Here is a 27,957-nt window from a genome sequence, read left to right as displayed (position 1 = left end):
CCTACTGTGGCCGAATATAAAAAAAGGTGGCTTCCAGAGTTGGATTTCTTTTAATTAGCAGGTGAGTAAAAAGACGTTCTACACAGAATGAATGCTGTCCCAGCACAGGGACACCGTCCGGTGCGCACCATTCAGGGAGCCTGATCTGGTTTGAACTGGGGCCACTGGCTCCTGCGTGGAGCCTGCTCTTAGAACACACCAGAAGGCTGAGGACTCTAGAGGGGCCTCTTGCGTGCACACACACAGTCTGATTTTGCCTTGTTCCTGGCCCGTGTGGACAGTGCCACGGCTCTAGCTCCGGAGGCGGGGTGGTCATTCCTCCGACCTGTACTCCCGGCCCTGGTGCTGCATCTTGGAAAGGACGCGCTCGTAAAACAGCAGGTAAGCGCTAGAGGACAGCACCTCCTGCAGGCTCGCCTTGCGGACGGTGTCATCGGAGATCCACAGCCACTGGTTGCTGGTGGAGAGAGGGTTCTTGGCCGAAGGAGGGGACCGTCGGTAAGTCACGAAGTGTCCTGAGTGCATGTCTCCATGGTGGACGACAACCGCCATCAGCCGGAAGAGGTACGTGGAGGAACTGAATGGGAGGAACGGATGCCAGTGGTTTACCGATAGGAAAAAGGGTTTCGGGCAAAAACAAAAAGTAAAAGAATCCTAGATGTTCAGTGACGGGGGACTGATTCGACAGTACATCCGTACAAGTGATTACTACACAACCATGACAATAGGGACTGATACTTACTGGCATGGGAAGATGCCCATTCCGTGAGTGTATGTACCCTGTGTGTAAGCACACGTACAACTTTAGAGCGGAAGGCTTTAGGGATTTAACTGCTCATCTCTACGTGGTATCCTGAGAAATTTGAAATCTCCTTCTTCATACTCTATACATACATTCACACGTGTATACACAGAAGACATATATTTAAATTCTACGTACTTTTAGAATTCTTATTTTTAAAGTGATTTCCGTTTTGGACGAAAATAGGAATGCATAATAGTGAAATCACACCATAAGATGAAAGAAAAATGTCCCTCCACATTGGCATTCATTTCTGTGCTAAGCTAATTTTGGAAACCAAGAGAAACAGCAGCGACAACGGATGAAGAACGTGCCCCTAAAGAGTGGCTCACCTGTAGTCAGGAACAACTGGGAGGGGGAAGGGCATTGGGGCTGGCAGGGTAGGCAATAAAGATGGGGAGCAGGCGCCATTCATAAAAATTTGTGTTTTCGGACCCCCTGGCTGATTCAAAACTGCAAGAGAAAAAGGCCCAAGGCAATTACAAGTCGCAGTAGCTGTGGGTAAACAAAACATGGCTTCGATTACCTTGAGCTTAACTCCCCAGCAATGCTACAAAGAAAAAAAACCAAGTATTTCATTTTGTGTGATGTTGATTGATAAAATGTCCTTTTTGTCCTTGACTGTTTAATCCCAAGTAGAAAACGTGTGTCCAGCTCCTGGTCTGCTGTTCACTTTGAGAGCTCTGTGAACCTTAAAGACTCCTATCCCTGATCCCTGTTTGTTAAAGACGCGCCAGAGTTAAGCTGTAGCTAATTTACTGACATTTCGACAAAGCCGAGCTTTCTCAACCTGGACGCTACTGACACGTGGGCCGGATAATTCTTGGTTGTGGCGGGGGCTGTCCTGCGTGTGGCAGGATGTTTCTTGGCACCCCTGGCCTCTATCCACCAGATGCCAGTAACACCTGTCTCCCATTTGTGGCAACTAAAGACGCTACCAGCTACTGCCCAAAGTCTCCTGGGGGACAAAATTCCCTGGTGAGAACCACCGATCTAAACATTCTCTCTTCTTTAGTTGCCAGCTTCTAAAGAATACCAACGTGTAACAGCGTTAATAAATGTTTATGGATACAGGTAAAATAATGAAGGAGATGCTGATGTCTTTTTTCCTTTCATGGGTCATTTTTGGGGGCCTGTAAGTACCAAGTCAGTCACTGTGGGTCATATGGTGGCCATAGCCAGCATGCTGTGACGACTAGCAGACCTGCACCCCGCCCCCTGCTCCCCCCAGGAAAGGAAGAACCCAGAGTGAGGCAGCCCTTGATTTAAAACAGAAGCTAAGGGGCACCTGGGTGGCTCAGTCGGTTGGGCGTTCGACTTCGGCTCAGGTCATGATCTTGTGGCTTGTGGGTTTGAGCCCCATGTCGGGCTCTGTGCTGACAGCTCAGAGCCTGGAGCCTGCTTCGGATTCTGTGTCTCCCTCTCTCTCTGCCTCTCCCCCTGCTCAAGCTCTGTCTCTCTCGAAAATAAACATTAAGAAAAAAATTTTTCAAACAGCGGCTAAGACTGAGCCCTCTTCCCACTACAGCTGCTTCTGACGTTCATCTATTGGTCAACTGAGAAAAGGCAAAATACAGTCTCCCTGTGAATGATGTCCTGCCAGGCCACACAACTATGGATGCAAGAAAGAATAAAAGCAGTAAAGGACGCTGAGTCAGGAGCATCTGGGGTGCGGGGAAGACAGCCCTCTGGCTTGACTGGGAGCAAATGTGGGGGCTGAGTGTGGGCTCAGAGCCCTTAGAGTCTATGGGTTTTCCTCATCTATTTAATTCTAAAGAGCTCATGTGTTACATAAGATAGCTTTTAAAAACTCCCCAACACTGGGGCAGCTGCGTAGCTCAGTCGGTTAAGTTCCCAGCTCTTGATTTCCACCCGGGTCATGATTCATAGTTTCATGAGTTCAGGCCCCACGTGAGCTCTGCGCTGAGGATGTGGAGCCCACTCGGGATTCTCTGTCTCTCTCCCTGCCCCTCCCCCACATGCATTCTGTCTCTCTCAAAGTAAAACAAATTTAAAAACCTGCCCATCGCTACCTCTGGTTCTCTCCCAATGGACTAACGCTTGCCCTCCGACCAGTCGTTTCGCCTCCTGGGGCCTCTGATTTTCCCCTCAGCGGGGCTGAGGGTCCCAAGAGCTACCTGCGGTACTGGGGCCCGACTCCATTATTCATCTCTGGTGAGGACAGCAGTGGAACTAGATCAATAAGGAATTCAGTAACGAAGAAGTCAGTGATCATTAGCCAGGACCCTCCCTCCCCGCATCACCTGTATAAACGAGATGACCATACTGGGGGAAGAAATTCACTGGACTGCTCAGAGCCAACGAGCATTCAGTCAAAAGACCAGAATGCAATGTTAAGGTTGTCTTCCCAAATTTTTTCAACTATGATTTATCATTTTTAAAACCATACATCTCATTACTATGGACGTTTGCCCTCTTTTAAAGGGATCTTCCCCCCTCACACTCCCAGTGCTGCCGTTCTCAGGTATTTAAGCCACGACCGGACAAGCTCCCTCGCGGCACAAGGGCCCCAGAAGGCGGTGACACCAAATCCCTTTTCTCTGTGCCGCACGTTCCGTGCGTCGGCTCCCAGGGCACGCACCTGATCTGGGGGCGGCCGGCCCGTCCTGCAGGTCGAGCGAGGGCCCCGCGCTCTCGCCGGGTTTAGGGCTGTGCTGCCCGGGTCTGTGCCCCAGGAGGTGGTACTTGTAGATGTCCATCATCAGGAACTCATTGAACTGCACGTGCTCATGGCGCTTCAGGGGCGTGCCGTGGCTGGACCAGCTCAGCCGCTGCAGGTGGATGCACAGACACTGAGGGAGCTGCGGGCGAGAGAAACCGAGGCAGCAGGCTGTCGGGGGCGGGACCCGGCGGGTCCCTGAGAGCTAGGCCGACAAGGTGTGTGGCGTGGGCTCACCTTCCCTAGTTTCAGCTGCTTGACAAAGGTGGTCCTCTGGTGTTCCACCTTCTCCCCATCCAACGTCCCTTTGGCTTCAATCTGAAATGAAAGAAACCTCTCTGCAGAATTTCTTGTAACGCAACATCTGCGGCAAGCCGCGGGGCCGGCCGGTGTTCCGCCTGGATTCAGCTGGCGCCCGACTTTGACCCTGCTGAAGGAGCTCAGCCCCCCAGTTAATCGTGACCTGTTGTCAGTTTTAGTCGTCAAGCGACAGTGACAGAGGGGGCAAGAGAAGTGAGGCAGCAACGCTAGAACTCTGACGTGGGCACGTCGCCTATTCTGTGTCTTCAAAAATTCTGCTCCACACGGTTCCTCTTCTTCAGAGGACGAAACACAAATGCTTATGGGAGTCGGGCAGGGCAGGTAAGCGTCAGTACAGCAGGGCATGAGACAAGGGGGCTGGGGGGGGGGGGCATACGTCCTGTCTCAAAGCACAGCAGAGTCTTCCTGTAAACATTCTGTGGATGAAGTAAAACTCATCCAGAAAAGAGGTTTGGTCCATGGGCTACTGATTTCCCAGCCAAGTTACGTGACTGTGGCTAAAACGACCATCCGGGCATAGTCAGAAGAGCTCGCTGTGAGAGGCGCTCTATCAGGACACACAGGCCTAGGGGGTGACACTGGGGCTTAGGGCCATACCTGCGTACAGTTGTCACATACGACGTCCCGCACTGATTCTGATGAGATAAAGTGGTGAAGGCAGTGGTCCAGGGTCAGTGGATGCCCCTGAAGCACCAGAAAACAAAATTCACGATTACAACTTAAAAGAGAGCTATACTGAAACTCTTAACAGATGGCAGTGTCATCCCAGAGCTTTATTTGCTTTTATGGCCAATAAAGCTTCACAGATACTACTGGACATTCCCTGAGCAAAGTGGAGCTCAAGGCACCCTAGGCCTGCTCCTACGAGCTATTACATAACATTGTAGAAACTTAAGGCCTTCTACACTGTTTTAGATATCTTTGCATTTGAGAGTAACACGTGTATGTACACTCAAAAAAGCCAAAATTCCTGCAGCCAGAGAAAAACCATCCACTTTCTTCTCCCCCCACATCGGGCCATGGTACCACACACGACAACTAAGACAGGTTCAGCCAACCAAGCGTCTGAGTAACGCACAGCACCTCAGCTACACAAAATGCCTCAAAGCTCTTTCAGACTTAAATGTCTCCAAGATAGACGCCAAATAAACCATCGCGCAATACGTACCCATGTGGCAGCTGGAATACTCAGTGAAAGGCTATCGAAGGTATCGAATCGAACGGGACTCTGAAACAAACAGTGCAGAAAATCCAGAAAGGATGAGGGTTCAAGTCAAAGCTTTACAGATGGGAAGACACAAGCCTATGAAACAGTTTAATATTTAGATGCCCAACATTTCCATAATGGAACACAGTGTACTTACCCAGAAGCAAATTCTAGGACAAACAACCTTGTCAACGTAACGGGCACAGTAATACCGAAGCACAGCTTGTAAGGTAACTACAGAACATACCTGACCCAGCAATGTAGGGATTTTATCCTCAGGAAATAACCCTGGACAAAACTACAAGGATGTTCATCACAGCATTATTTAAATTGGCACAATGTGAATAACTGAAGTTTCTAGGGAATGATTAAATAAATTACATCATGTCCACATTAAAAACAGTATAGAAGAATCGTATGAGTATACAGAAAGATGTGCCTGTTACAGTATTAGTTGCAAAAAAAAAAACAAAAACAAAAAACCAGATGATAAAACAGGGTAAGAGTTCCTGCTTTTGGTGATGACAGAGTAGCTTGGCTAGACTAGCTGTCCTGAGATAATACATACAAATTTTGGACCAAAACAAAACACGGCAACTGGAGAGCTACCGTCAACGCTTGGGAAAACAGGAACTCCGTGGGGAGATTTCCACTGTGTGACTTGTTGCCCGGGGGTGCTCCCCAGTCTCGCAGTTCAGTGTTGAGTGGAAAAAAGCAGCAGTCTTACAGGATGGAGGTATCAGAGGACTGAGTTCAGGGCTGGGAAAGAGGCTGGAGGAAATCCCAGAAAGAGGATAGCCACAGAGAGGAGGAACCCCCAGATCAATGTATAAACCCTGCCCAATTCCAAGGCAGGCACACGCCGGTGTGCACACCCACACCAGACATGCGGGCAAACTCCAGGGGCCTGGCAAAAAGCAGAAGCTAGAAGCTGAAAACACTCAGCAGAGATTTTGCTGCCCGATGTGGGGAAGACAGTTGGGCTTTGAGCTCAGCCAAGTTAACTGTACGCCAGAAGAGAATTCATTTTTTAGAGAAACGTAACAGAATCCAAAGTCTCTACTACGATGTTAATTAATATGCAATAAGAAATGACTAGACATACACTACGAAGAAAGAAGAAACTGTGAGCCATGGTGAAGGACCCTACGGATGGACCTGGATACTGAAATGAGCACAAGGACCTTAGCGAGAACTATGACAAACATGCTCAAGGACACAAAGGAGAGAGTTATTTAGTCCTGGTGGAGGACAAACGGGCAGTCTCGGTAGATATCCAGCAACTATGAAGAACTAAAAAGAAATTATACAACCAAGAGCACAGTAACCAAAATGAAAACTTTGCTGGACAAGCACACAAATGGCGATGGCGAGGAGTCTGTGAACTTGAAGACAAGTAAACAGAAATTATCCCATCTAAAGGACATGGAGGAAAGAGGCTGAAGAAAAGCGAACCAAGCCTCAGTGAGCTGTGGAACAGTACCACGCGAACCAACAAGCAGAGAAAGGGGCATAAAATTTGGGGGGAAATTAATGGCAAAAAATATGTACAAGTTTGGTGGAAGACATGTACAGATACATGAAATTCAGCAGATTCCAAGCAAATACAAAGAAAACCATACCTGGGCACAGCATGGACAAAATGCTGAAACTCAAAAATAAAGAGAAAACCTTGTAAGCAGGCAGAGAAAAAAAAATGACACCGTACCTACAGGAGAACGGTATGAATCATGCCAACTGTGCATTAGAAAAACTGGAGGCCAGAAGACCACAGAACAATGCCTTCAAAGTGGTGAACTGCAAGGAAACAAGGCATGCATGGGGGCCGCCCCTTCCACAGTTTGGAGGTAGGGGGCGGCAGGAGAGAGAATGGAGGGTGGAATTCGCGCTAAGAGATTGGGCCCTGGCTCTGCCAGTCTGTGAGGCTGGGGCACGGCTCATGTCCTCAGGGGGCTCTGACTGGCAGGGTGGGGGGCATTCGGTGGGGAAGACGGGTGGGAGCTCAAATAGCAGCCTACGATGGTTCCGCTCCGCCCCCCAAGGGATGATGTCACTCCCATGAATCCACTTCCGGGCCTATCTTTCTGCTTCAGTGGCTTCCTCAGTTACTCTTTGCCTGATGCTCAAGTGTAATCTGTAGACTGCTTCAAACACCACAGGTGGCCGTGGCGGGATCAGAAGGGGCGGGCAGGAAGAGTGGGGAGCAAGGAGAGAGAAGGAGGACTCTGTTATCTAGAACAATTACTGGAAATTCACCAGCTACAGCCCAAGGTAAAGCTGTGAGGTTCCTTCTGTCCCTGTTAGGTTGCTCAAGAAGTAATGCGTTTTCTTTTTTAATGTGTATTTATTTTTGAAAGAGAGTGTAGGAGAGGGGCAGAGAGAGAAAGGGACAGAAGATCCGAAGCAGGCTCCGCGCTGACAGCAGTGAGCCTGATGTGGGGCTGGAACCCATGAACTGCGAGATCATGACCTGAGCTGAAATTGGACGCTCAACCTACTGAGCCACCCAGGCGCCCCAGTAATGCGCTTTTCGGAGCTCATCAGCAAGGCACAGAGAGATGCCACAGTAACGCCTCCTTGAAGGCCTTTCTTCCCCTACAACTCTTCACCTAGACCTTCCCCTTTTCCCTTCCTTTCCCTGGCATTGTAAAACAGCAAGTCAACTGTGGGAGGTATCTGGACACAAGGGTTTTCCTGCACCGTAAGCGGATGCGAAGCAATCCTTCGTGCCCTGCCCGGCTGGTCTTCCCTTCCACAGACTGAGATGACTTTTTGTGGTCATCCATGTCCCAATGAGACACCATGGCTGGAAACAGACGTGCCGAATTAGTTCAGTCAAAAAAGCAAACAAATCGGGGCGCCTGGGTGGCGCAGTCGGTTAAGCGTCCGACTTCAGCCAGGTCACGATCTCGCGGTCCGTGAGTTCGAGCCCCGCGTCAGGCTCTGGGCTGATGGCTCGGAGCCTGGAGCCTGTTTCCGATTCTGTGTCTCCCTCTCTCTCTGCCCCTCCCCCGTTCATGCTCTGTCTCTCTCTGTCCCAAAAATAAATTAAAAAAAAAAAAAAAAGCAAACAAATCAAATCAAACCAAACCAAACCAACAGCAACCCCAAATCTGTATCTAACAAAACTATTCTCAAAAAGAAAAAAAAAAAAAGGCAAAATGGATGCCTTTTCATGTAAATGAAAACTAAATAAACTTGTTGCCAATAGACCTAAGAAATGTTAAAGCAATCTTTTTAGGCTGAAGGGGAAAAACATCAAATGGACTTGCGTCTACAGAAAGGACCAAAGAACACTGAGAATGGTAAATAGAAAACACTTCTTCAAAAACTTCTTTTAAACACATAAACTGCTTAAAGCAAAAATTATAACATTATCGTGGAGTTTATAATATGTAGACGTAATATATATGACAAAAATACTACAGAAAAGGGGGTAATGGAACTCTACTTTTGTAAGTTTCCTGTATTTTACAGGGAGTATATTAACTCTAAATAGACCAGGATACATGAAAATTGCATGATGTAATCACACACACACACACACCCCCACCCTCCCAATGTAAAAAAGTAGAGCTAAAAAGCCAATGGAGGAATTACAATGGAATACTCAGAAGTATTCAATTAACCCAAAGGAAGGCAGGAAAGGAAGCACAGAGGAACAAAAAAATTCTATGAGACAAACAGTAAACAAACGGTAAACTAACAGACTTAAGTCCAACCACATACTTACGTTTCAACATAAATGGACTAAGCACACTAATCAAAAGGCAAATTGTCAAACTGAACCCAATTATATGCTGTCTACAAAAGCTACACTTCAAATACAAAGGCAAAAATCAGCTCAAAAATAAGAGAATAGAGGGGCGCCTGGGTGGCTCAGTCGGTTGAGTGTCCAACTTCAGCTCAGGTCATGATCTCGAGGTCTGTGAGTTCAAGCCCCACATCGGGCTCTGTGCTGACAGCTCAGAGCCTGGAGCCTGCTTCAGATTCTGTGTCTCCCTCTCTCCGCCCCTCCCCCACTCATGCTCTGTCTCTCTCTGTCAAAAATAAATAAACTTAAAAAAAATAAGAGGATAGATAGATAGATAGATAGATTAGAGAACAAAAAGAGATATCCTATAGAAACACTAGTTAGAAACTAATGGGACAAAATAGACTATTCAACGTTTATTTATTTTTGGGACAGAGAGAGACAGAGCATGAACGGGGGAGGGGCAGAGAGAGAGGGAGACACAGAATCGGAAACAGGCTCCAGGCTCCGAGCCATCGGCCCAGAGCCCGACGCGGGGCTCGAACTCACGGACCGCGAGATCGTGACCTGGCTGAAGTCGGACGCTTAACCGACTGCGCCACCCAGGCGCCCCCAAAATAGACTATTCAAACAAGGAGGCTTACCAAAGACATAGAAGGACATTTTATCAGGAAAGTAAGAGTCAACTCATCATAACAGCCCATATGTATATACCTAATAGCAAAGCCTCACAAGAAATTCTACGAAAATAAAACTAAAGAAAGAAAGAAAAACATGGGAATGCAAGCTGGTGCAGCCACTCTGGAAAACAGTATGGAGGGTCCTCAAAAAACTAAAAACAGACCTACCCTACGACCCAGCAATTGCACTACTAGGTATTTACCCAAGGGATACAGGGGTGCTGTTTCGAAGGGACACATGCACCCCCATGTTTATAGCAGCGCTATCGACAATAGCCAAAGTATGGAAAGAGCCCAAATGTCCATCGAGGGATGAATGCATAAAGAAGATGTGGTATATATACACAATGGAGTATTCCTCGGCAAACAAAAGAATGAAATCTTGCCATTTGCAACTATGTGGATGGAACTGGAGGGTATTATGCTAAGTGAAATTAGTCAGAGAAAGACAAAAGTCATATGACTTCACTCATAGGAGGACTTTAAGAGACAAAAGAGCTGAACATAAGGGAAGGGAAACAAAAATAATATAAAAACAGGGAAGGGGACAAAACAGAAGAGACTCATAAATATGGAGAACAAACAGAGGTTACTGGAGGGGGAGGGGGGCGGATGGGCTAAACAGGTAAAGGGCATTAAGGAATCTACTCCTGAAATCATTGTTGCACTATATGCTAACTAATTTGGATGTAAATTAAAACAAGTAAAATTAAACAAAAGACAGGAAAGAAAGAAAGAAAGAAAGAAAGAAAGAAAGAAAGAAAGAAAGAAAGAAAGAAAGAAAGAAAGAAAAAGATAATTCTAGCAAATAATTAAGGAAGAAACAATACCAAGCTTAACCAAAGTCCTTCAGGAAACAGGAGGAAGGAACACTTCCCAGCTCATTTTATGAGTATAGTATAATCCTCATAACAAAACCTGACAAAAGACATTACAAGAAACCGTAAGACCAATATTCCTCACGAACACAGACACTAATCTCCTTTAGATAATATTAGCAAACCAAACCCGGTAATATATGTAAAAGAATACATCACAATAAAGCGGGGTTTATTCTGGAAACACAAGGCTGGTTTAACATTAGAAAAATCAATCACTGCAACTCACCATATTAAGAGAATAAAAGAAAAACATGATGCTGAGTGAAAGAAGGTAGTCACAAAGGACCACATATGGTACGATTCCGTGTATATGAAATGTCCAGAAGAGGCAAATCTATAGAGACAGAAGTAGGTCAGTGGTCGCCAGGGGCTACAAGTGTGGGGGAGATGGAGAGAAACTGCTAATGGGTATGGGCGTTTTTGGCGGGGGTTGAAAATATCCTAAAATGGATCAAGGTGCTAATTACGCAATTCTCCATTTTTGTATTTATGTCGGAAATTTTCCAAATAAAAAGTTATTTTAAAACATCAAAGCAAAAAAACAAAAACAAAACAACCCCCAAGCAAGAGAATCTATTGTGTCTACCATCAATAGAGACCCAGCCTTGAGACTCGAATTCCTGCCAATCCACAATGGGTCTGCCATTAGTGCAGAAAATGCCCCTGAGGGTCAAAGGACAGGTTGACACTGACTAAAGGGAGGCGGTCAGTCCACTATGTGTGCAGAGCCCAGGCGATCACAAACTCCATATACCAATGTCAGTCCATTCTCCAGATGCTTCACGAATCTTAACTTGAAAGAAAACCATAGAAAATATCAAGTTCTGCTACTGTAATTACCTGGTGCTCACAGTGTTTGCAGACCATGTTGCTCGTAAGTCTTCCATGGAAGGGATGCTGGGATTTCCAGTGATTGGACGTGGGGTGAGGTGACCCTGGAACACAGAAAACGTCTGGATATGCCACCTCCAGCCCCTTGGTACCAACCTCAAAATTCACCCTCCTTTTCAGTACGTGGTAGGAACTCCCCTCTTTAGAAAAAAACGTTCCTGGAAGGTAAACTGAAATAGCTTTCCTTACTGACTTCCATCAAAAAAAAAAAAACAAAAGAAAACAACCCGTTCCCTTTCACAGGAGAATTGATACAGGTCCTTAAATGTGGTTTCCGTATAATGGGTACAGCCACATTTAAAAAAGGAATTTGTGGGGCGCCTGGGTGGCACAGTCGGTTAAGCGTCCAACTTCAGCCAGGTCACGATCTCGTGGTCCGTGAGTTCGAGCCCCGCGTCAGGCTCTGGGCTGATGGCTCGGAGCCTGGAGCCTGTTTCCGATTCTGTGTCTCCCTCTCTCTCTGCCCCTCCCCCGTTCATGCTCTGTCTCTCTCTGTCCCAAAAATGAATAAAAAAACGTTGAAAAAAAATTAAAAAAAAAAAAAAAAGGAATTTGTGTTGAATAATGGATTTTCACATTCACTTTAAAATGTTTGCAATGTCCAAAGATGGATACCACAAGGCAACATTCCAGAAAGTGAGATAAACGTCTGAAAGCCATCAGAATAAGCAAGTTCTGAAAAACTGGGATTTTTTTTGATAGGATGGGAGTTAGAGCAATAAAGAACGTGGTGTGCTAGTCAGAAAACACACACCCTAGACTCGGGCAACCCTGGGCTGGGTCCCAGCTGTGTCACCTCATCTCTGTGAGCCTCGTTAAGATGCTGCAGCCGCTGGCACCCGGTCTTGGGCTCAAAAGCTAATCGTTATTATTACTACTGATGCACAAAGGAATCAGTTTGTCTTATTTTCCCCCCTCTTAAGTTTAGGTCTTAAGAAAACAATTCCTGGGGCACCTGGGTGGCGCAGTCGGTTGAGCGTCCGACTTCAGCCAGGTCACGATCTCGCGGTCCGTGAGTTCGAGCCCCGCGTCAGGCTCTGGGCTGATGGCTCGGAGCCTGGAGCCTGTTTCCGATTCTGTGTCTCCCTCTCTCTCTGCCCCTCCCCCGTTCATGCTCTGTCTCTCTCTGTCCCAAAAATAAATAAATGTTGAAAAGAAAACAATTCCTTCTAAGGAGGACTGTGATCGTTTGCTGCGGACATGACAGTTTCAGCTTTATTAAGTTCCTCGAGTGAGATCAAGGCAAGAAGGTAGAAAGAAAACCCCTGTCTGAGGTGGAAATAGGTCCGTTACTTTTGTTCGGAGCGGGAAACCAAGCAAGGCCCTGGTGTGAGGGGAACGATTCAAAATGGTCCGAACGAACAATGGAAAGCTGTTCCCAAAACACAAGCTCCTTTGCAAGTACGCACAGTTCAAGCTGGGTTGGATGTCACCAGAAAAAAAAAAAAACAATTTTTCTTAAACAACAACTCATTGTCACATCTCAAAAGTACCCATCTTCTGTGTTACAGTTCAAGGGAAATGATTACCTCTCGTACGGCAGGTTATTTGTTTAGGAGTTATCTCTGGCTGCTGCTGTAGGGAAAAAAGAAGAATGAAAACAGACTGAAAACCCAGCCGCAATCCCTTCTACACCCTCACGCGGCTCCTAAAGCTTACAAGCTTCTCTGCTGATGGCGCCACTTAAACCCGACTTTTAACAAGAGATCCTAAAAGTAGCCCTGGTGATCCTCTCTGGTTGGTGACTGTACCCAATCATCAAATGCAATCAAAACACACTTCCTCTCTCTGGAATATTCCCTCCCATCCCTTTGCTAGTTAACTTTTACCAACTCCCCAATATCTATAGTGTTCTAGGGAAATGAGGATTCATTTAGCATTCCTATGGCTCCTTGTTCCCTAGATTAGATGGGGGGCAAGGGGGAAGAAATACCTTTTCTTCTCAAAGCCAATACAAATCGTAGTGATGAATCATTTTAAAGAGGCTTGGTACCCTAACCAAAGTCACCAATTGCAAAGTTTACAGCTTAAGACAATCCCCCAGCCCCACTCCCACTAGTGATTTTTATTGAGACTTTTTTTTTGACAGAGAGAGACAGAGTGTGCACATATGCACGCACGGAGGGAGGGGCGGAGGGAGAAAGAGCATCCCAAACAGGGCCCAAGCCCAGCACAGTGCCCGACGCGGGGCTCGGTCCCACAACCGTGAGATCATGACCTCAGCCGACACCAAGAGCCGGATGCTTAACCGACTGAGCCACCCGGGCGCCCCGAGACTTACTGTGGAGTTGAAAGTGGTGCAAAGATTACACTTGTGCCCCCTATACCTATTAAATATGCACGAACCACATACACGTATTGAGAGGATTAATGACTTACCTCCAGGGAGTGCACATCAAACAAATGTGTGACCCGGGGCTGCCGGTCCCGCTCATCTTCCAAGGACGAGGTAATGACGTGGAATAACTCGTGGGCATCCTGTCACAGGGCAAAGCTGCCTCAGAGAGGCCCGAGGAGGCTGGGGCCGCATCAGAACCGCCCTGCGTGGACCACCAGGCACACCTGCAGCCACTGGGGCAGAATCTGCCCCCCACCTTCTCAAGGTTCAGCCCATCGACAGCTACCTCCCCGACACTTTCCCCGTAAAGGCCCTTTGACTAAGGGGCTCAAGGGGAGAGAGAAGGAAAGCAAGCTTGGGGCACAGGGCTGCCTTCACACCTGCCACCTCCCAGCCTGTCTCAGCTTTGTCAACATGGCCCTGACCTCCGCCCCGCCTACTTTTGTTGTGGTGGTGGTAAAACAAACACATCACATAAACGTTACGGCTTTAACCATTTTGAAGCATACAGTTCCATAGGGTTAGGTACGTCCACACGTCGTGTCACCATCACCACGGCCCATTCTCCGAACCGTCCCAGCTTCCCCAGCTGAAACTCTGTTCCAGTCAAACATCAACTCCCAGCCCCTTCCTCCCTGGGCCTGGGCACCCACCATTCCACTCTCGGTCTCTCAAAATCTGGCCACTCTCAGAAACTCACAGAAGGAATCACACAGTATTTGTCCTTCTGTGACCGGCTTGCTACACTCAGCACAATGTCCTCAAGGCCCGTCCACGCTATAGCCCGGCTCACAATTTCCTTCCTTGTTTCCCATCTCAGGCCTGTCCTTTGCACTCCGGCCTGAGCAGCCGGCCCACATCTTCACACAGGGCCCCTTCTCATCCTTCACGTTTCTGCTGGAAAGGCACCTGCGCAAGGAGACCCTCCCTCAAGGACTCTCCCCGACTCAGCCCCCTCCCCCCCTGGCCGGTGCAGCGGGTCCTCTACCCGAGACACAGCCCGAATCCCAGAGGACTCTGTCTCCCCTGCCCCAACCCTCTCTGCCTCCCTGCCTCTGAGGCAGGCCATCCCCGGCCTGGACACCTGCTCTGGCCTCTCCACTTCCCTCTCTGCTCCCTCTGCCCGGTTCCAGTCCCTCGGGTACAGCACGTGCCGTTCACACACAAATCAGGTCACAGCGGGTGCCTATAAAGCCTCCAGTGGTTCCCCCACTGCACACCGAGTAGAAACCCCCCTCCGGCCCAGGGCACCGGGGGCCCCGCGCAACCCGCCCCCTGCCACCGTCTGAGTGCCCTCCCCTCCTCGGCTCTGCTGCGGCCGGCCCCAGCCACACTGACCTCCCCATCCTTCCCAAACACCGCAGCCTCGAGGCTTTCGCCCCGCGCCCAGGCTCTTCACAGGACTCACTTCGTTTCAGACTTCAGGTCCCAGCAAAAATCTCGGGTCTCCAGAAGAGTCTTCTCTACCTGAAGGAGTCCCCCCCACTGCTCTTCTCTCCCCGCCAGCGCCAGGCCCCTGACACTCGCACGGTCACTGTCACATCGGCACGCTTATCTTGTGGTTAGCACATTTTGAAATGACCTCTTTACTGTCCACAGAAACCTGCAAGCCATGTTTGCCACTACAACCCCAGGCCCCCCACAAGCCCTGCCTGAGGAAGGCATTCGATAGGTATTTGTTGCAGGGGACGAACCACTGGATTCTACGCATGAAATCATCATTGTGCTACATGCTAACTAACTTGGATGTAAACTTAAAAAAAAAATAAATATTTGTTGCACGTATAAATGAAGCCCCTCCTAGGCTATGAATGGCCGTGATGGAGAGTGATGGAGGTACAAAGCTAAAAGGCAAGGCCCTCGAAGGACGCACAACCCAGGGGTGGACGCGGCAGCCTGGCGATTTATCGAGTGACGCTGCCGCAGCCTGAAAGGGACCAGCTTTTCCAGGGCAGCTCACAGACAAGGCGTCTGGACCAACCCTTGAAGCTGGAGCAGGGGTTCGCCAGAGGGAAAAATCTCAAGACAAGATGCCGTCAGACCCAACCCTATCGTGTCTGTGAGCCACGGAGCTCCTCGGCCTCGAGGAAAGGAAGGTATCGCAGATGGGGGCGGGGCTTCGGCGGGCACTTCAGCACCAGCTGGGCTCCAGCCCTGGCTCTGCCACTCGGAGAGCCATGTGACTTCGGGCAAGCCACCCTGCTCCTCTGAACCTCGGTGTTCTCATCCGCAAGACGGGGACAGTGACCGTGAGTCCTGACGGGGCCGTTGTGAGGATTACATCAGAGAACTCAACGGAGGCACACTGGCCCAACACAGCTGCCACAGCCCTGGCTCTAGACCCTGAAGAGTGGTTGACGGTGCGAGTCTGCTGCTGACCGACTAGGTCCGTAAAGCGGAGATGCGGACAAGGCCCTGGGCCAGTAGCTCCGGCTGCCTCCAGAGGCCAAGAGGCTGGCGGCCAGCCATGCTTGCCTCTTTCCCGTGCACAGCGCAGCACCACGTGGCTCAGTGACTGCTACCTGCGGAAGCTGCTGGAAATACATCCAAGGAGTAACTGGGACTGCAGTCAAGGGTCCTTGACAGACAAGCCCGACTTAGCAAAGGTATCCGATGTCCCTGGGACTACATCTCAGCCATTCTCTCGGGTTAGAGAGAGGAAAATGCAGCTAAATCGTGCCAGTTACCAGAGGAGGACTTAGGAAGAATTTTCTAAATGGAGAAACGTTTCAACGTACGAGGGATTCGTCGAGATGTGTTGTAAGGAAGTAGAAAGGGCGTCAACACCCGGTTTACAAAGTAATGCCCGTGCAGCTTCAGACTGAACTGGAAACAGAGGTAGTCTTTAAAAACAAGGGGGGCTGGGAAGCCTTCCCCCCTCACTTTTCAGCGTTTTTAAACGCATTTCACTCCCGTCCCACCCTTGTGAGGACCCACGGGCTGTCTCCCATTTCTCGGGTCTATTATCTGGATGGTGGAGGCAGAAGCCGCCCACACAAAGCTGGTCCCCAGACCGTCCTGGAAAGGTAGCCAGGGAGGCCGTACCAGCACATCACCGGAAGCTAAACGCCCTGTCCCTACAACTTAACTCTCAGCTTCGGTCTCAGACTCACTGTCGGCAATAGCAGCGGTCTGAGGGGGTGGGGTGTGGTCAGGACCAAAAAAGGCAGCGACCCTGCACTTGTGGGAAAGGGAGTACGAGTGGCTGGAAGAAGGCCCTGGGGGTGCATATGACAGCTGCTCAAGGTCTGGGGCTACTTCAATTCATCTAGCCTCTAAAAACGGATTTCTTTTTAAAACTGGGGGTGCGGTTCAAAAAAGCCCCTCTAAGCCCCAAAGGTAAAGCCACCTGCCTCTGTCTGGAAGATCCAGGTGGCCCTGGTATCCAATGACGTGCAAAGTCACTCCAGGACAAAAAAGAGGTTCGCTGTTTGGCAATGAGGTGTTCCTGCCCTACCCTGCTAACCTTTCCACCCAACGGGTAAGAAACAAACAAAAACCGTTGCATTTCTCCTCTGATCGCGAGAATGGGAACAGAACTTGCGATCTGGTCCCAGAATACTAAGGCAGGCTAGAATGCCTCAGAAATGTACACTCAGGCCAGGCGAGCGCAAGGTCAATACTGGCATTTTTTCTTCATGCCTTAGCAACGAGGCTACGTTTCAGCCGTCATCGCGAGCTCAGGCCCCAGTGCATTAGTGGGCAGAATGGGAGGTTCACCTGTTCTTCAAATGAAGAGATCTGCCATCTGTACATTCTTAAGACATCCAACAAGCAGCTCGCATCTAAGACCTCATCGTCAGTAACTTCTTGGCAGGACAAAGCTGGAAACCAAAAAGGTAACGCCATTAGTAAATTCACTAGCCTCACAACAAGCCAGGAAACCTGTCCCGCACAGCATATCAAAGCTAATTAAGCCTCTCGCTGTAAGATCCACCTTGAGTTATAGTTCTTTCATTATTCCTCTTTGTAGCCTCAACCACTGCACAGAGGGCTGTTAGGCACTGCGTATTTGCTGAAGGAACGTGATCTTTCGTGAGGCTATAGCATTTACATGAAGTAATTGATTTCGGCTATTTGAATTATCGTCATCGATATAAATTGCTGCGAGATTCCTCCTGAATGAAATGATTTTAACTCACAACTCTGAGGGCGGGAGGCCCCTCAAGACTTCACCTAGTCCAACCCACACTCAGTGCTTAACCCCCTCGCCCCACCTCACCCAACAGGACTCTCTCTGGGGCCACGGGGCCTCTGCTAGTATCTGTCTGCACTGGAGTTTCTGATTATCACGGGACAAGCTCTACGGGGCAGCATGAAAGGGTCTGCTGAGTAGTTCACTTTTCAGTCATACGTAAAACCAAGCCTAACAAACACAAATGAACGTGTGACGGGCTCACGAGTCTATACTGCCATCACAGCCAGATCAAGGGTTGGCAAGCTGTTTCTGTAACGGGTCCGACGGTAGGCGTTTTAGGCTCTGTGGGCTCTGCTGAGACTACTCAACGCTGCTACTGTGGCACCAAGGCAGCCAGACCGCAAGTAAGTGGGCATGGCTGTTTGAATAAAACTTTATTTGCAAAAACAGGCCGCAGAGCAGACCTGACCCGCGGGCCAGAGTTTGCGGACTCCTGATCCTGACGGCCCCCTTCCTTCGCACGTCTCGCCGGCCCAGCGCTGCTAGACAGAGTGTGGGAGATAAAAATACAAGGGCCTGCCACCTCTGTGCAGTTTCCCGAGTTCAACTACCTCCAGGCCGACTAAGCCAGCCTGTTGCTTCTCTTTAATTTGCAGTTGGTAAACTGGAGAGAGTCCTTTGGACACTTTGGGCTCTGACTCAGGAGCCTGAACGTGGTGGGGACTTTGGGGGGGGGGTAGCCTGTGGAGAAGCAGCAGCCCGGGGAGCCAGTGCTAAGTCCCGAGGCTCCTCTTAGCACTGAGGACCCTGGTGTCACATCTTTACCCTCCAGAACAAAGGGCTCCCATTAGGACAGCAACTGAACCTCCTTCTTCCTCTTACGCCCCTCAAGCAGCCTGTATGGTAGCTTTTTTCCTCTCAAGGAAAATTTTAATGTCTCCTTTAGCCCAATTTTGCTTAAAATCCCACGAGGTGATTTAGCAATATCTACTAATTTTTTTATGTCCTATGATTCACGTCCCAGCAGTCTGACTTTCTCAGGACCTACTGCAGGCAAACACAGGCCCGTGTGCACTAGGGGCATGTACAAGACCGTTCGCTGGGGCCCTTCTATGACCACAAGGCACCGGAATCCAACAGCTAAGTAAACTGAGGTATCCTGACGTTCTGCATACTGCACAATTGTGAAAGCGAATGAGGTTTGCAAATCACATATCTGATAAGGGACTGATATCCAGAACGTGTTAAAAGCTCCCCAAAGTCAACAACAACAAAAACACAGACAACCCAATTCCAAAACGGACAAGGGACTTGAGTAGACATTTATAAAAAACAAAACAAAACAAAACAAAACAAAAAAAACGATCAAAACAACTATACAAATGGCCACACCAAAACTTACACGCAACATCACTTATCAGTAGGGAAATGCAGATCAAAACCACAATGAGAAATCACTTCACACCCATTATGGCTACTATCAAAAAGACAGCCGATAACGAGTGTGAGCGAGCGAGGAGGTGGAGAACCGGAACCCTCCGCACACCTGTTGGTGTGAATGCAAACTGGTGCAGCTGCTCTGGAAAACGGTATAGTGATTCCTCAAAACATGAAACAGAATGACCATTTGGTGCAGCAATCCCACTTGGAGGTATACAACCGAAACAATAAAAAGCAGGGACACGAGCAGGTAGGTATCTGCACACCCGCGTTCACAGCAGCATCGTTCACAAAAGCCAAAGGTGGAAACAACCCACACGTCCCTTGACTTATGAATGGATAAATAAGACGTGGTGTGTACATACAATGGAGCATTATTCATAGTTAGCCTTAGAAAGGAACAGAATTCTGACACCTGCTACCACACGGATGAACTTCAAGGACGCTGTGCTGAGCGAAACAAGCCGGACACACAAGGACAAATATTGTATGACTCCACTTCTATGAGATACAGAGTCAAACTCAGAGACAGGGAGTAAAATAGTGGCTGAATGGGAAGTCACTACGTAACGGATACAGAATTCCGATATGGGATGACGGAAAAGTTCTGGCGATGAAGAGGGGTATGGTTGCAGAGCAATGTGAATGTACTCAGTGCCACATAAATGTGCACGTAAAAACAGTTAAGATGGTAAATTTTATGTTATGGGTATCTTGCCACAATTTTTAAACACTGGGCAACGGAGGGGCGCCTGGGTGGCCTAGTCCGTTAAGCATCCGACTCTCGATTTTGGCTCAAGTCACGATCTTGCGGTTTACAGGTTCCAGCCCCACCTTGGCCCCCGCGCTGGCAGTGCAGCCTGCTTGGGATTCTCCCAAAAACAAAAAACCGGGCAACAGAAATGAGTAGGCAATTCACAGAAGACAGAAGACCAATAAACTCACAAAAGAGAAAAAAAATGAAGGAGGTAAAGCTATATGCAGGGACATGGACATTTCTCCAATATGTATTATATTATTTGCTTAGGAAAAAACATAAGTGAGACAATATATAATTTTTGTGGGTACTTAAAAACATATTTCAATGCATAGAAAACAGCCTGGAAGGACACACTTATATTTTACTTTGGGAAGAAAGGAGGGGAACAGGATTGGGGCAGTGATAAAGGGAACTATGGCCTTATGTAATGGTTTAATTCTCTACAAGGAGAATTTATTCATGCATTACTTGTGTAATTAAAAATTACCTCTAAAAACCAAAATAAAAAGTCACTGAGAAGCAGACACAGAGAGGGGAGAACAGACTGAGGTGGAGTGGCCCTGCACGGCTCTGGCTCCCAGCACAGCATCACGCGTGTGAAAAGGGGAGACCTGAGGTCACGCTAGGACGGCTCCTGAACCTGCATTATACTGCCTGTAGGGACATTTCAGCTTTTCACTCTGGAATGGTATTTATTTTTAACAGGGTAGTAGAAGATTTTTTTTTAATTTTTTATTTATGTTTATTTTTGAGAGAGACAGAAAGACAGAGACAGAGCGTGAGCAGGGGAGGGGCAGAGAGAGAGGGAGACACAGAATCCAAAGCAGGCTCCAGGCTCTGAGCTGTCAAAACAGAGCCCAACGTGGGGCTCCAACCCATGAACCGTGAGATCATGACCTGAGCCGAAGTGGGACACTCAACCGACTGAGGCACCCAGGCACCCCTAGAAGAAATTATTCTCAAACTGCCTGTTAATACAGAACAGTAGAACTCACTTTCCGTGTCAGGCTGGGCTCGCCGGGGAAAACACCCCAGTGAAGCAACAATGAGCTGTTTTTTAAATCCATTTTCTTCCTGACCGTGAGAGTAAGCTGTAGAAATATGGTTGTTTTGTTTTCTCTTAATGTTCCCAAACTGTCAATTGTACAAGACCAAAACGGCCTGTCCGGCCTTTATCTGTGGACATTTTTGCTTTGCTGAAGTCAAATTACATCGTATTTTGAACACTGCTCTTTTTAAACTCGGTATTATAGCCTATGCCTCTCCCAAATTAAAAAAACAATACAACACAACACTTTATAAAGATGATTCATAACGGCTACGTAATATTTCGTTGACTGCTTAATCATTCTGCTGCTGGACATCGACATTTTCTACCCCCTGCCCTCCTCTGTAACAAGGTGTTGGGAGATCTTTGTACATACAATAGCATTTCCCAAATCGTGTTCTGTGGAATGTCCTTGGGATGTCAACAGATGTTATGGGAGGAAAAACTAGTTCTACAGTCAAAAGAACTGGCCTAAAAATGAAGTTGGACTGGTGATTTCCTTTACCCATACAACCTTTACCAAGACTGTTATATGTGTGACTTCCCAAGCTCGGGGTTGCTGTTCAGCCATTCCTAAACTGGCTTGCTCTCAGAATTCCATTTCAGGCTAGTGCAAATCACGGTCGGCAGAATTATTAGGTCAAATGGAACCGGGCATTTTGCAAGCTATCACTGTGTGGTTCCAAGCTGCTTTCCAGAAAGTCTGCCCTACGTTACACCACCACCAGCACATGTGAACACGTCACCCATCAGAACTGTGGATTGTTCAGTCTTTGCTGACAAGCAAAACGACGATAACCCCTCCGGTATGCTATTTGTATTTCTCTGATGATGGCCACGTTGAATATTTGAGGGTCTGTTAGATACACTGTGAACCTGCATACAATCTGTACTATTTCTTCTGCGAATTACCTTACCTCTGAGGCTAAGACACTTCTTTTCTTTAAACTTTAATAAACCAGAGTACTTCTCACAATCAAAATGCTTAAGTGGCAGTGGATGTGTTTTCTTCCCTAAAAAAGCTATTAATAAGCTGATGATAATTTAAAAATAAATGGCTACATCTTTAATTAAAAAAATAGCTGTTTGTATCTACCGGACCCTTCGTGTTTTGTTGGTTTGTTTTCCATAACGATCTGTATGATCTTTTTTCACACAAAGGCTATTAACCCTTTGCCTGTCGCCTGGGCTGCTGCTTTCAAAACGCACACAATCCCCTTTAAATTCCCAGTTAGATACCTTTGAGGAGGTGCAACAAGGTTAAGGATAAATACTGGTGTGGGGGGGGCTCCTTCTGATCCCTGGTGTACTGGGTGGTAAACTCTTCCAGCCACTTGATGAAAGCGGGGCAGGCAGACAAGCCTTGCAGCAGGGAGTTCATGAAGCAGGTGTTCCCTAAGTTGACCAGCCCGGGCACCAGCCCTGAAAAAGTCGGGGGAAGAAGACAACAGCACATCACATGGGACCAGCTCTTTTTCCCTCTCCCATTTGGGAGCCAGAGTTTCTGCACTGTGGCCTGGAGTTTAAGATCCCAAACTCACAAAGTCCGTGCCCACTGACATCGGGGGCCAGGCATTCGATCCGAGCCCAGGCCCGGTCCTAGCGTGGCTCCTTCAGGAGACTGTAAGCGACAGAAGGAGGTCCCCCGTCACGTGTTACATCTGAAGGCCGCCACGGTGTGTGGCACAGTTTGGTTTACGCTGAGTGTACAAAAACACTTGGTAACAACATCTCTCTCTTTCGCCCCTTTTCTCCCTCCTTTGATAAGAAAGCAACGTTTCTCAGAACAGAAGAAAACAACTGTTCTTTTGTTGCTCCCCAGGACAATGATCTTGTTCTTAGAATCAGTTCGAGTGCTCGCTTCGGCAGCACATATACTAGAATCAGTTCGAAAGACACCACCATAGCAACTGTGATCAGTCTTTCTGCAAAGAGATCGACAAAACCTGACATACTTCCCTCTTCTGCTGAAACTTTTTTAAGAAACTTTTTTTTAATGCAAAGTTCTCAAACGTGCACAAAAGAAGAGAGGATATATAACGGACTCTAATCAAAACCACCCCCAGATTTAACAAGGATCAACATTTTGTTCCATCTATCCCTTTTTTGGTTTGCTTGTTGTTGCTGACTTTTAATCAACACAGTGAGAGCAGCATTTACAAGAGGGGGTACTTCTTTAAGGAAAGAGAATTTTGTATTAAAGACACTAACTTGAAACGTTTACTCGTGACTAGCTGCTAGTCAGTGAACCCACAAACGCGTCACACAATGAGTCAGTTGTGGTACTGAACAACACAAGTACCATGTTAAGGAGAACAGCCACGTGAACTTTTTCATTACGGAGCACGTCTCAAACTCGAGACTGTAGAGGGGGTGAAACAGAAATCTTTTCACTACAGGGTCTAAAATAATGAGTCATTAAAATGAACTTCTCTTTAAAAGAAAGTACTGTTCGGAAACCAAAGATACAAGAGAACAACAACAACAACAAAACCCTCCCTTTTTTGTACTGTTTTGGGACGGGAAGGGCTGGGGTCAAGCGCACAGACCAGACTAGGCTGCGATGACCTCATTCTTACCTTTTCTACGCTTCTTTCTTTCTGTAATGGGACCCCAAATCACATAGATCCCTGCGGCAAGGGCAGCAGCAAGCCCCCCTATAACACCCCAGTTCTTCATGACTTTATATCTAAAAAAGAAAATAGGCTTACAGTCTTCCCTCATCATGGACACAATACGTATGACTATAGACACAGGTACACAGAAATAACATTTCATCACAATAACCCAATGGCCCACCAAACACCTAACTTTCAAGTTGAAGTAATGATACCGTTAGGATTATGTCTTGAAAATCAGCACGTTCAGACGTCAGGATTTAAAACCGAAGTCAGAACACAGAAGCCCCATCTCCCTCAGGGGGCATGCCAAGGTTCTCCCCTTACTCTGCCTCCCACGCTGCTGTCACACCGGCCACCTCAGGACCTTTGCACTGCTCCTCCCTCTGCCTAGAATGCTCCCCCCTGCCGGATCACTGCATGGCTCTCTCTTACCTCCCCCTTCATCTCTTTTTTTTTTTTTTTCATTTTTTTAAATGTTTATTTATTTTTGAGAGACACAGGGTGCAAGCGGGGAAGGGGCAGAGAGAGAGGGAGACAGAATCCGAAACAGGCTCTAGGCTCTGAGCTGTCAGCACAGAGCCTGACACCGGGCTCACGTGGAGCCGTGAGATCATGATGCGGGGCTCGAACTCAAGAGCCATGAGATCATGTCATCTGGGCCAAAGTGGGACACTTAGCCAACTGAGCCACCCAGGCGTCCCCCTCCCCTTCACTTCTAACCAACAATTAGAACCTGTACTCCTGGTTCCTTTTACCCAGTTCTGCTTTTTCTTTTTACCACCTTCTAATATAACATTCACTCATTAACTAGGGCTATTGTCTGTCTCCCCCACTGGAATGCAAGTCCCCGTGGGCAGAGATCTTTGTCTCTTTTACTCACTGGCATATCCCAAGTCTCTAGATCATGCCTGGCAACTAACAGGTTCCTAGTAATATTTACTGAATGACTGGATACTGGAGAAAACATATAGAAATACTAAATAGGGAAGGGGCATACTATATATAGCATAACCGATCTACTAAACATTTACTAAATTAAAAATTTCCTAATTTGAGGCTTGGCTTAAACACTGAAGTTATTTTACTACAAACGAAGACATTTCAGCAATTTAAAACACTGTTTTTATGCAAAGTTATGTATTTCCACCAAATAAGACAAACTGTGTGTGTGTGTGTGTGTGTGTGTGTGTGTGTGTGTGTGTGTGTGTGTATATACACATACATGCAACATATACTGGTATATATGTGTTAGATATGTGTATATATGCGTGTGTAATATATTCTTATGCCAATATTTGGCTCACGTGAACATTGTTTTGAGCTCAGCTCAGTCAACATTAACTCAATGAGGAGTCACTAGTGATATGAGTAACTCTGTCTCCAACAACCAACACCTCCCTAAGGTCACAACTAATACGATACATAACTGATAACGGAATTCCAAATCAATCTTTGTTCTCCTAAGACAGAGTCCATAGAACATGCACAGAGCTGGGTTAAGAAAGGAGAAGTGCACTAATCTGGCTCAATTCTGGTTTGTCTATTCCTCAGGGCGTCATTCCACTTTCGCAGCCTCAGTTCTGTTACCTGTGCAATGGGCACAATCATGAGATCCAGCTCATGGAGTTCTCAGAATCAAACAAGCACAAGTACACAGGATGCAAAGTAAGGGCTCGGGGAGCCTGGGTGCCTCAGTCAGTTAAGCATCCAACTCTTGAGAGCAGCTCAGGTCGTGATCTCACGGTTGTGAGATCGAGCCCCGCGTCGGAACTCCGCGCTGAGCCTGGAGCCTGCTTGTGATTCTCTCTCCTTCTGCCCCTCCCACGCTCACGTGCTCTCTCTCAAAATAAGTAAATATTAAAAAGAAACAACAGAGGGCTTAATAAACGTTAGCTGCTACTGTTAAGTATTATAATCTCAATTTCATTTGTGAAAGCTATTCTTGAATTTCTTAGCACACGACTGCGCTGACTTCCACACAACAGGTGCGTTAACAAAACTGCCCAGAAAGGTTAAAAAGAACCATCACTGAAAGCATAAAAAAAGTTTTTTTAAATGTTTATTGATTTTTGTGAGAGAGACTGAGCATGAGCAGAGGAGGGCAGAGAGAGAGACAGACACAGAATCTGAAGCAGGCTCCAGGCTCTGAGCTGTCAGCACAGAGCCCGACAGGGGGCTCGAACCCAGGAACGGTGAGATCATGACCAGAGCCGAAGTCGGCCGCTCAACCGACTGAGCCACCCAGGCGCCCCTAACCAAACACCAATATTTAGGGGTGCATACTCTATGCCAGGCACTGTGATGATCTTATCCCATCCTCAGAACAATCCCACAGAGGTAGGTTCTATTATCATCTCCATTTTCACGGATGAGGAAACCAAGAGACGAGCCAACTCCGTCAAAGTGAGAGAGGCTGCATGGATCTGAGCGCATGCCCGTCGGGCTGCCGGGTCTGTGCTGGAAACCACAAACCTCGTGCGGGAACCTGAAGGACAGAGCGTCGAAGCGATGGGAGCGGGGGCTTGCCCAGGTCCTCCGCAGGGTATGGACAAAAACCCCAGCACATGGTGACTCCGGAAACCCCAAACCCCTGCAAAATGACAACCCGAGGAGAGTAGTGGGGTCTGGGAGTAAAAAGACCTGTCTTCTCCCCCAGCTCTACTGTGAGGTCAGCTGTAGGCAAAGCCGACTCGGGGCCTGTTTGCCACCTGCAGAATGGGGGCACTGGACAGGACGGCCGCTGAGGGCTTCCAGCCCTGGGAGCTCTCTAAACCTGCTCCAGTTCCAGAGGAAGGAAGCTGAGATGAGCGGCAGGTCTCAGCCATTTAGGGTCAGGAATGGGGGTGCAGCGCTCAGCTCTCAAGCCTGGAGCCTGTGGGAGGATGAGTAAGAGAAGGGAAACAGGGACCCTGACACGATTGGGGGATCCATACTATTGGGGTTCCTAGCAGGAATGGGAGACCATACCAGGACTGGAAGCCTTCACAGGTTAAGGGGTGCTGATCGGTTCAGGGACTCTTGCAAGATAGAGATTCACTAATAAGATTGAGAATCAGCGATCCCTGGCTTAACTAGGCGGTGGGGAGTGGGGGGCAACAGGTATAGGGGTACTGCCCAAATCGAGGAAGACCCGGGGTGCTTTGCAGGGCGTGAGAGCACCGTGGCAGGATTGGGGAGCGCAGGCAGACCAGGAACTGACATGGCTGGGGAGTCCGGAAGGACTGGGGGTGCCCTGAAAGGATTAAGGGGTCCTGGGAGGCCTGCGAGGCCCTGAGAGGTCTGAGGGGCACTGGCAGAATTCGGGGCTTGACGAGCCCGAGGGTGTCTGGAAGTTCTGGAGACAAGGACAGGATCGGAGGAGGCAGTGGCGGGCGGGGATGGGAGGGCAGGGCGCTGAGAGAATTTGGGGCGCTAGCAGAACTGGGGAGGGCTGACAGAATTGCGTTGCCGAACGACTGGAGGCCCTGGAGGCCCATCCCCCGTCCCGCCTCGGGGCCTGGGTCTCCTACCAAGCCCGACGCAGAAACCTCCAGAATGCTCGCTCCGGCCCCGGGGACCCTGCCAGGGCCGTGAAAAGGCCGCCACAGGCCCAGGCTGGGGACCCTGGCCCCGGCCTCTCCGGCCGCCCCCTCCCCGCCCCCCCCCTGCCAGGCTCACCTGACGGCCGCCCCGGTCCGCAGGAAGCGCTGGATGGCCCTGTCGGCCGCGGTCATCGCCGCCTGGGCCCGGGAGCTCAGCATCGCGGCCGCGCGGGAGACCCGCCGCCGCGCCCCCCGCCGCCACCACCTCGCTGGACTGAGGGCTCCGAAGGCTCCCGAGGCGGCGGAACCCGCGGCCACAGTCACAGCTCCTCCGGGGAAGGTAGGCCGGGGACCGGCTCCCCGGAGAACCGGAAGCAGCCGCCGCCGGAGAACAAGAGACGACGGACCACATCCTTGTTTTTCTTTTTCCCCGCTTAGCAACGCGCGCGGGCGTCGGTTACCGAGGGAGGCCCTGCGGCCCGCTTGGTTTTTCAAGTTTTGTTCGGGCTCCGTTCGTTTTACATACAGGCGTCCCACTTCCAGCCCCTGGGGTCATTTTAATTTTCTTCCTTATGAAGAGGGCAGCCCAGCCCGAAAGCGGAGATCAGGCCTCGGCCACCAATAGTTATTATTGTGAGAGTGGGCATAGGTTGCAGAGGAAGGGCCTTAGTGAGCCTGTGGTCCGTCTCTGACGGCATCAATGGAGAAACCTAGGCCTTTGATAACAGCCACCACACATAAGGTGTACTTGCGTGCATTGCTGAGTACGTCACATGCATTACTTTCAGCCTTCACAGCACCCGTATCATGACCCACACTTCACATCCCAGGAGACCCACGATGCTTACAAGTAGCTTGTAAATGGAGGAAAGGAG

At 48.6% G+C, this 27,957-nt stretch overlaps 1 protein-coding gene across 5 annotated transcripts; it reads right to left on the bottom strand.

Moving 5' to 3' along the window:
- Positions 1–31: 31 nt before the first annotated feature.
- On the bottom strand, positions 32–27,409 carry USP30 (ubiquitin specific peptidase 30). 5 transcript variants are annotated; one of them, XM_086681909.1, is made up of 14 exons: positions 27,219–27,408; positions 23,520–23,629; positions 22,180–22,362; positions 17,275–17,378; positions 13,596–13,694; positions 12,746–12,791; positions 11,166–11,260; positions 4,972–5,031; positions 4,401–4,487; positions 3,720–3,800; positions 3,405–3,624; positions 1,135–1,255; positions 743–780; positions 404–577 (listed from the first exon to the last, which is right to left on the bottom strand). In XM_086681909.1, the coding sequence occupies exons 1-14, from the start codon at positions 27,299–27,301 to the stop codon at positions 552–554; spliced, it is 1,353 nt and encodes a 450-aa protein (XP_086538035.1). In that variant the 5' UTR covers positions 27,302–27,408; the 3' UTR covers positions 404–551. The 5 variants fall into 5 exon arrangements, with proteins under 5 accessions (XP_086538032.1, XP_086538033.1, XP_025789180.1 ...); XM_086681906.1 differs by lacking the exon at positions 743–780 and having other exon boundaries at positions 32–577; positions 12,746–12,788; positions 27,219–27,409; XM_086681907.1 differs by lacking the exon at positions 743–780 and having other exon boundaries at positions 32–577; positions 3,405–3,594.
- Between the last annotated feature and the right edge of the window lie 548 nt (positions 27,410–27,957).

The sequence above is a fragment of the Puma concolor genome, chromosome D3 (assembly GCF_028749965.1).
Source record: "Puma concolor isolate L17-30 chromosome D3, mPumCon1.1.hap2, whole genome shotgun sequence".
Classification (NCBI taxonomy): domain Eukaryota; kingdom Metazoa; phylum Chordata; class Mammalia; order Carnivora; family Felidae; genus Puma; species Puma concolor.
Note: the sequence above shows the minus strand (reverse complement) of the source record. Positions and strands in the feature narration are given on the sequence as shown.

Coding starts and splice junctions, on each gene's coding strand:
- USP30 (XM_025933395.2), bottom strand. CDS start 27,301: ATGCTGAGCTCCCGGGCCCAGGCGGCGATGACCGCGGCCGACAGGGCC. Junction 17,379..22,179: donor CTTGTTGCACCTCCTCAAAG/GTATCTAACTGG, acceptor TTTGGTTTCCAG/CTTTGTCCTGCCAAGAAGTT. Junction 3,625..3,719: donor AGCAGCTGAAACTAGGGAAG/GTGAGCCCACGC, acceptor TCTCGCCCGCAG/CTCCCTCAGTGTCTGTGCAT.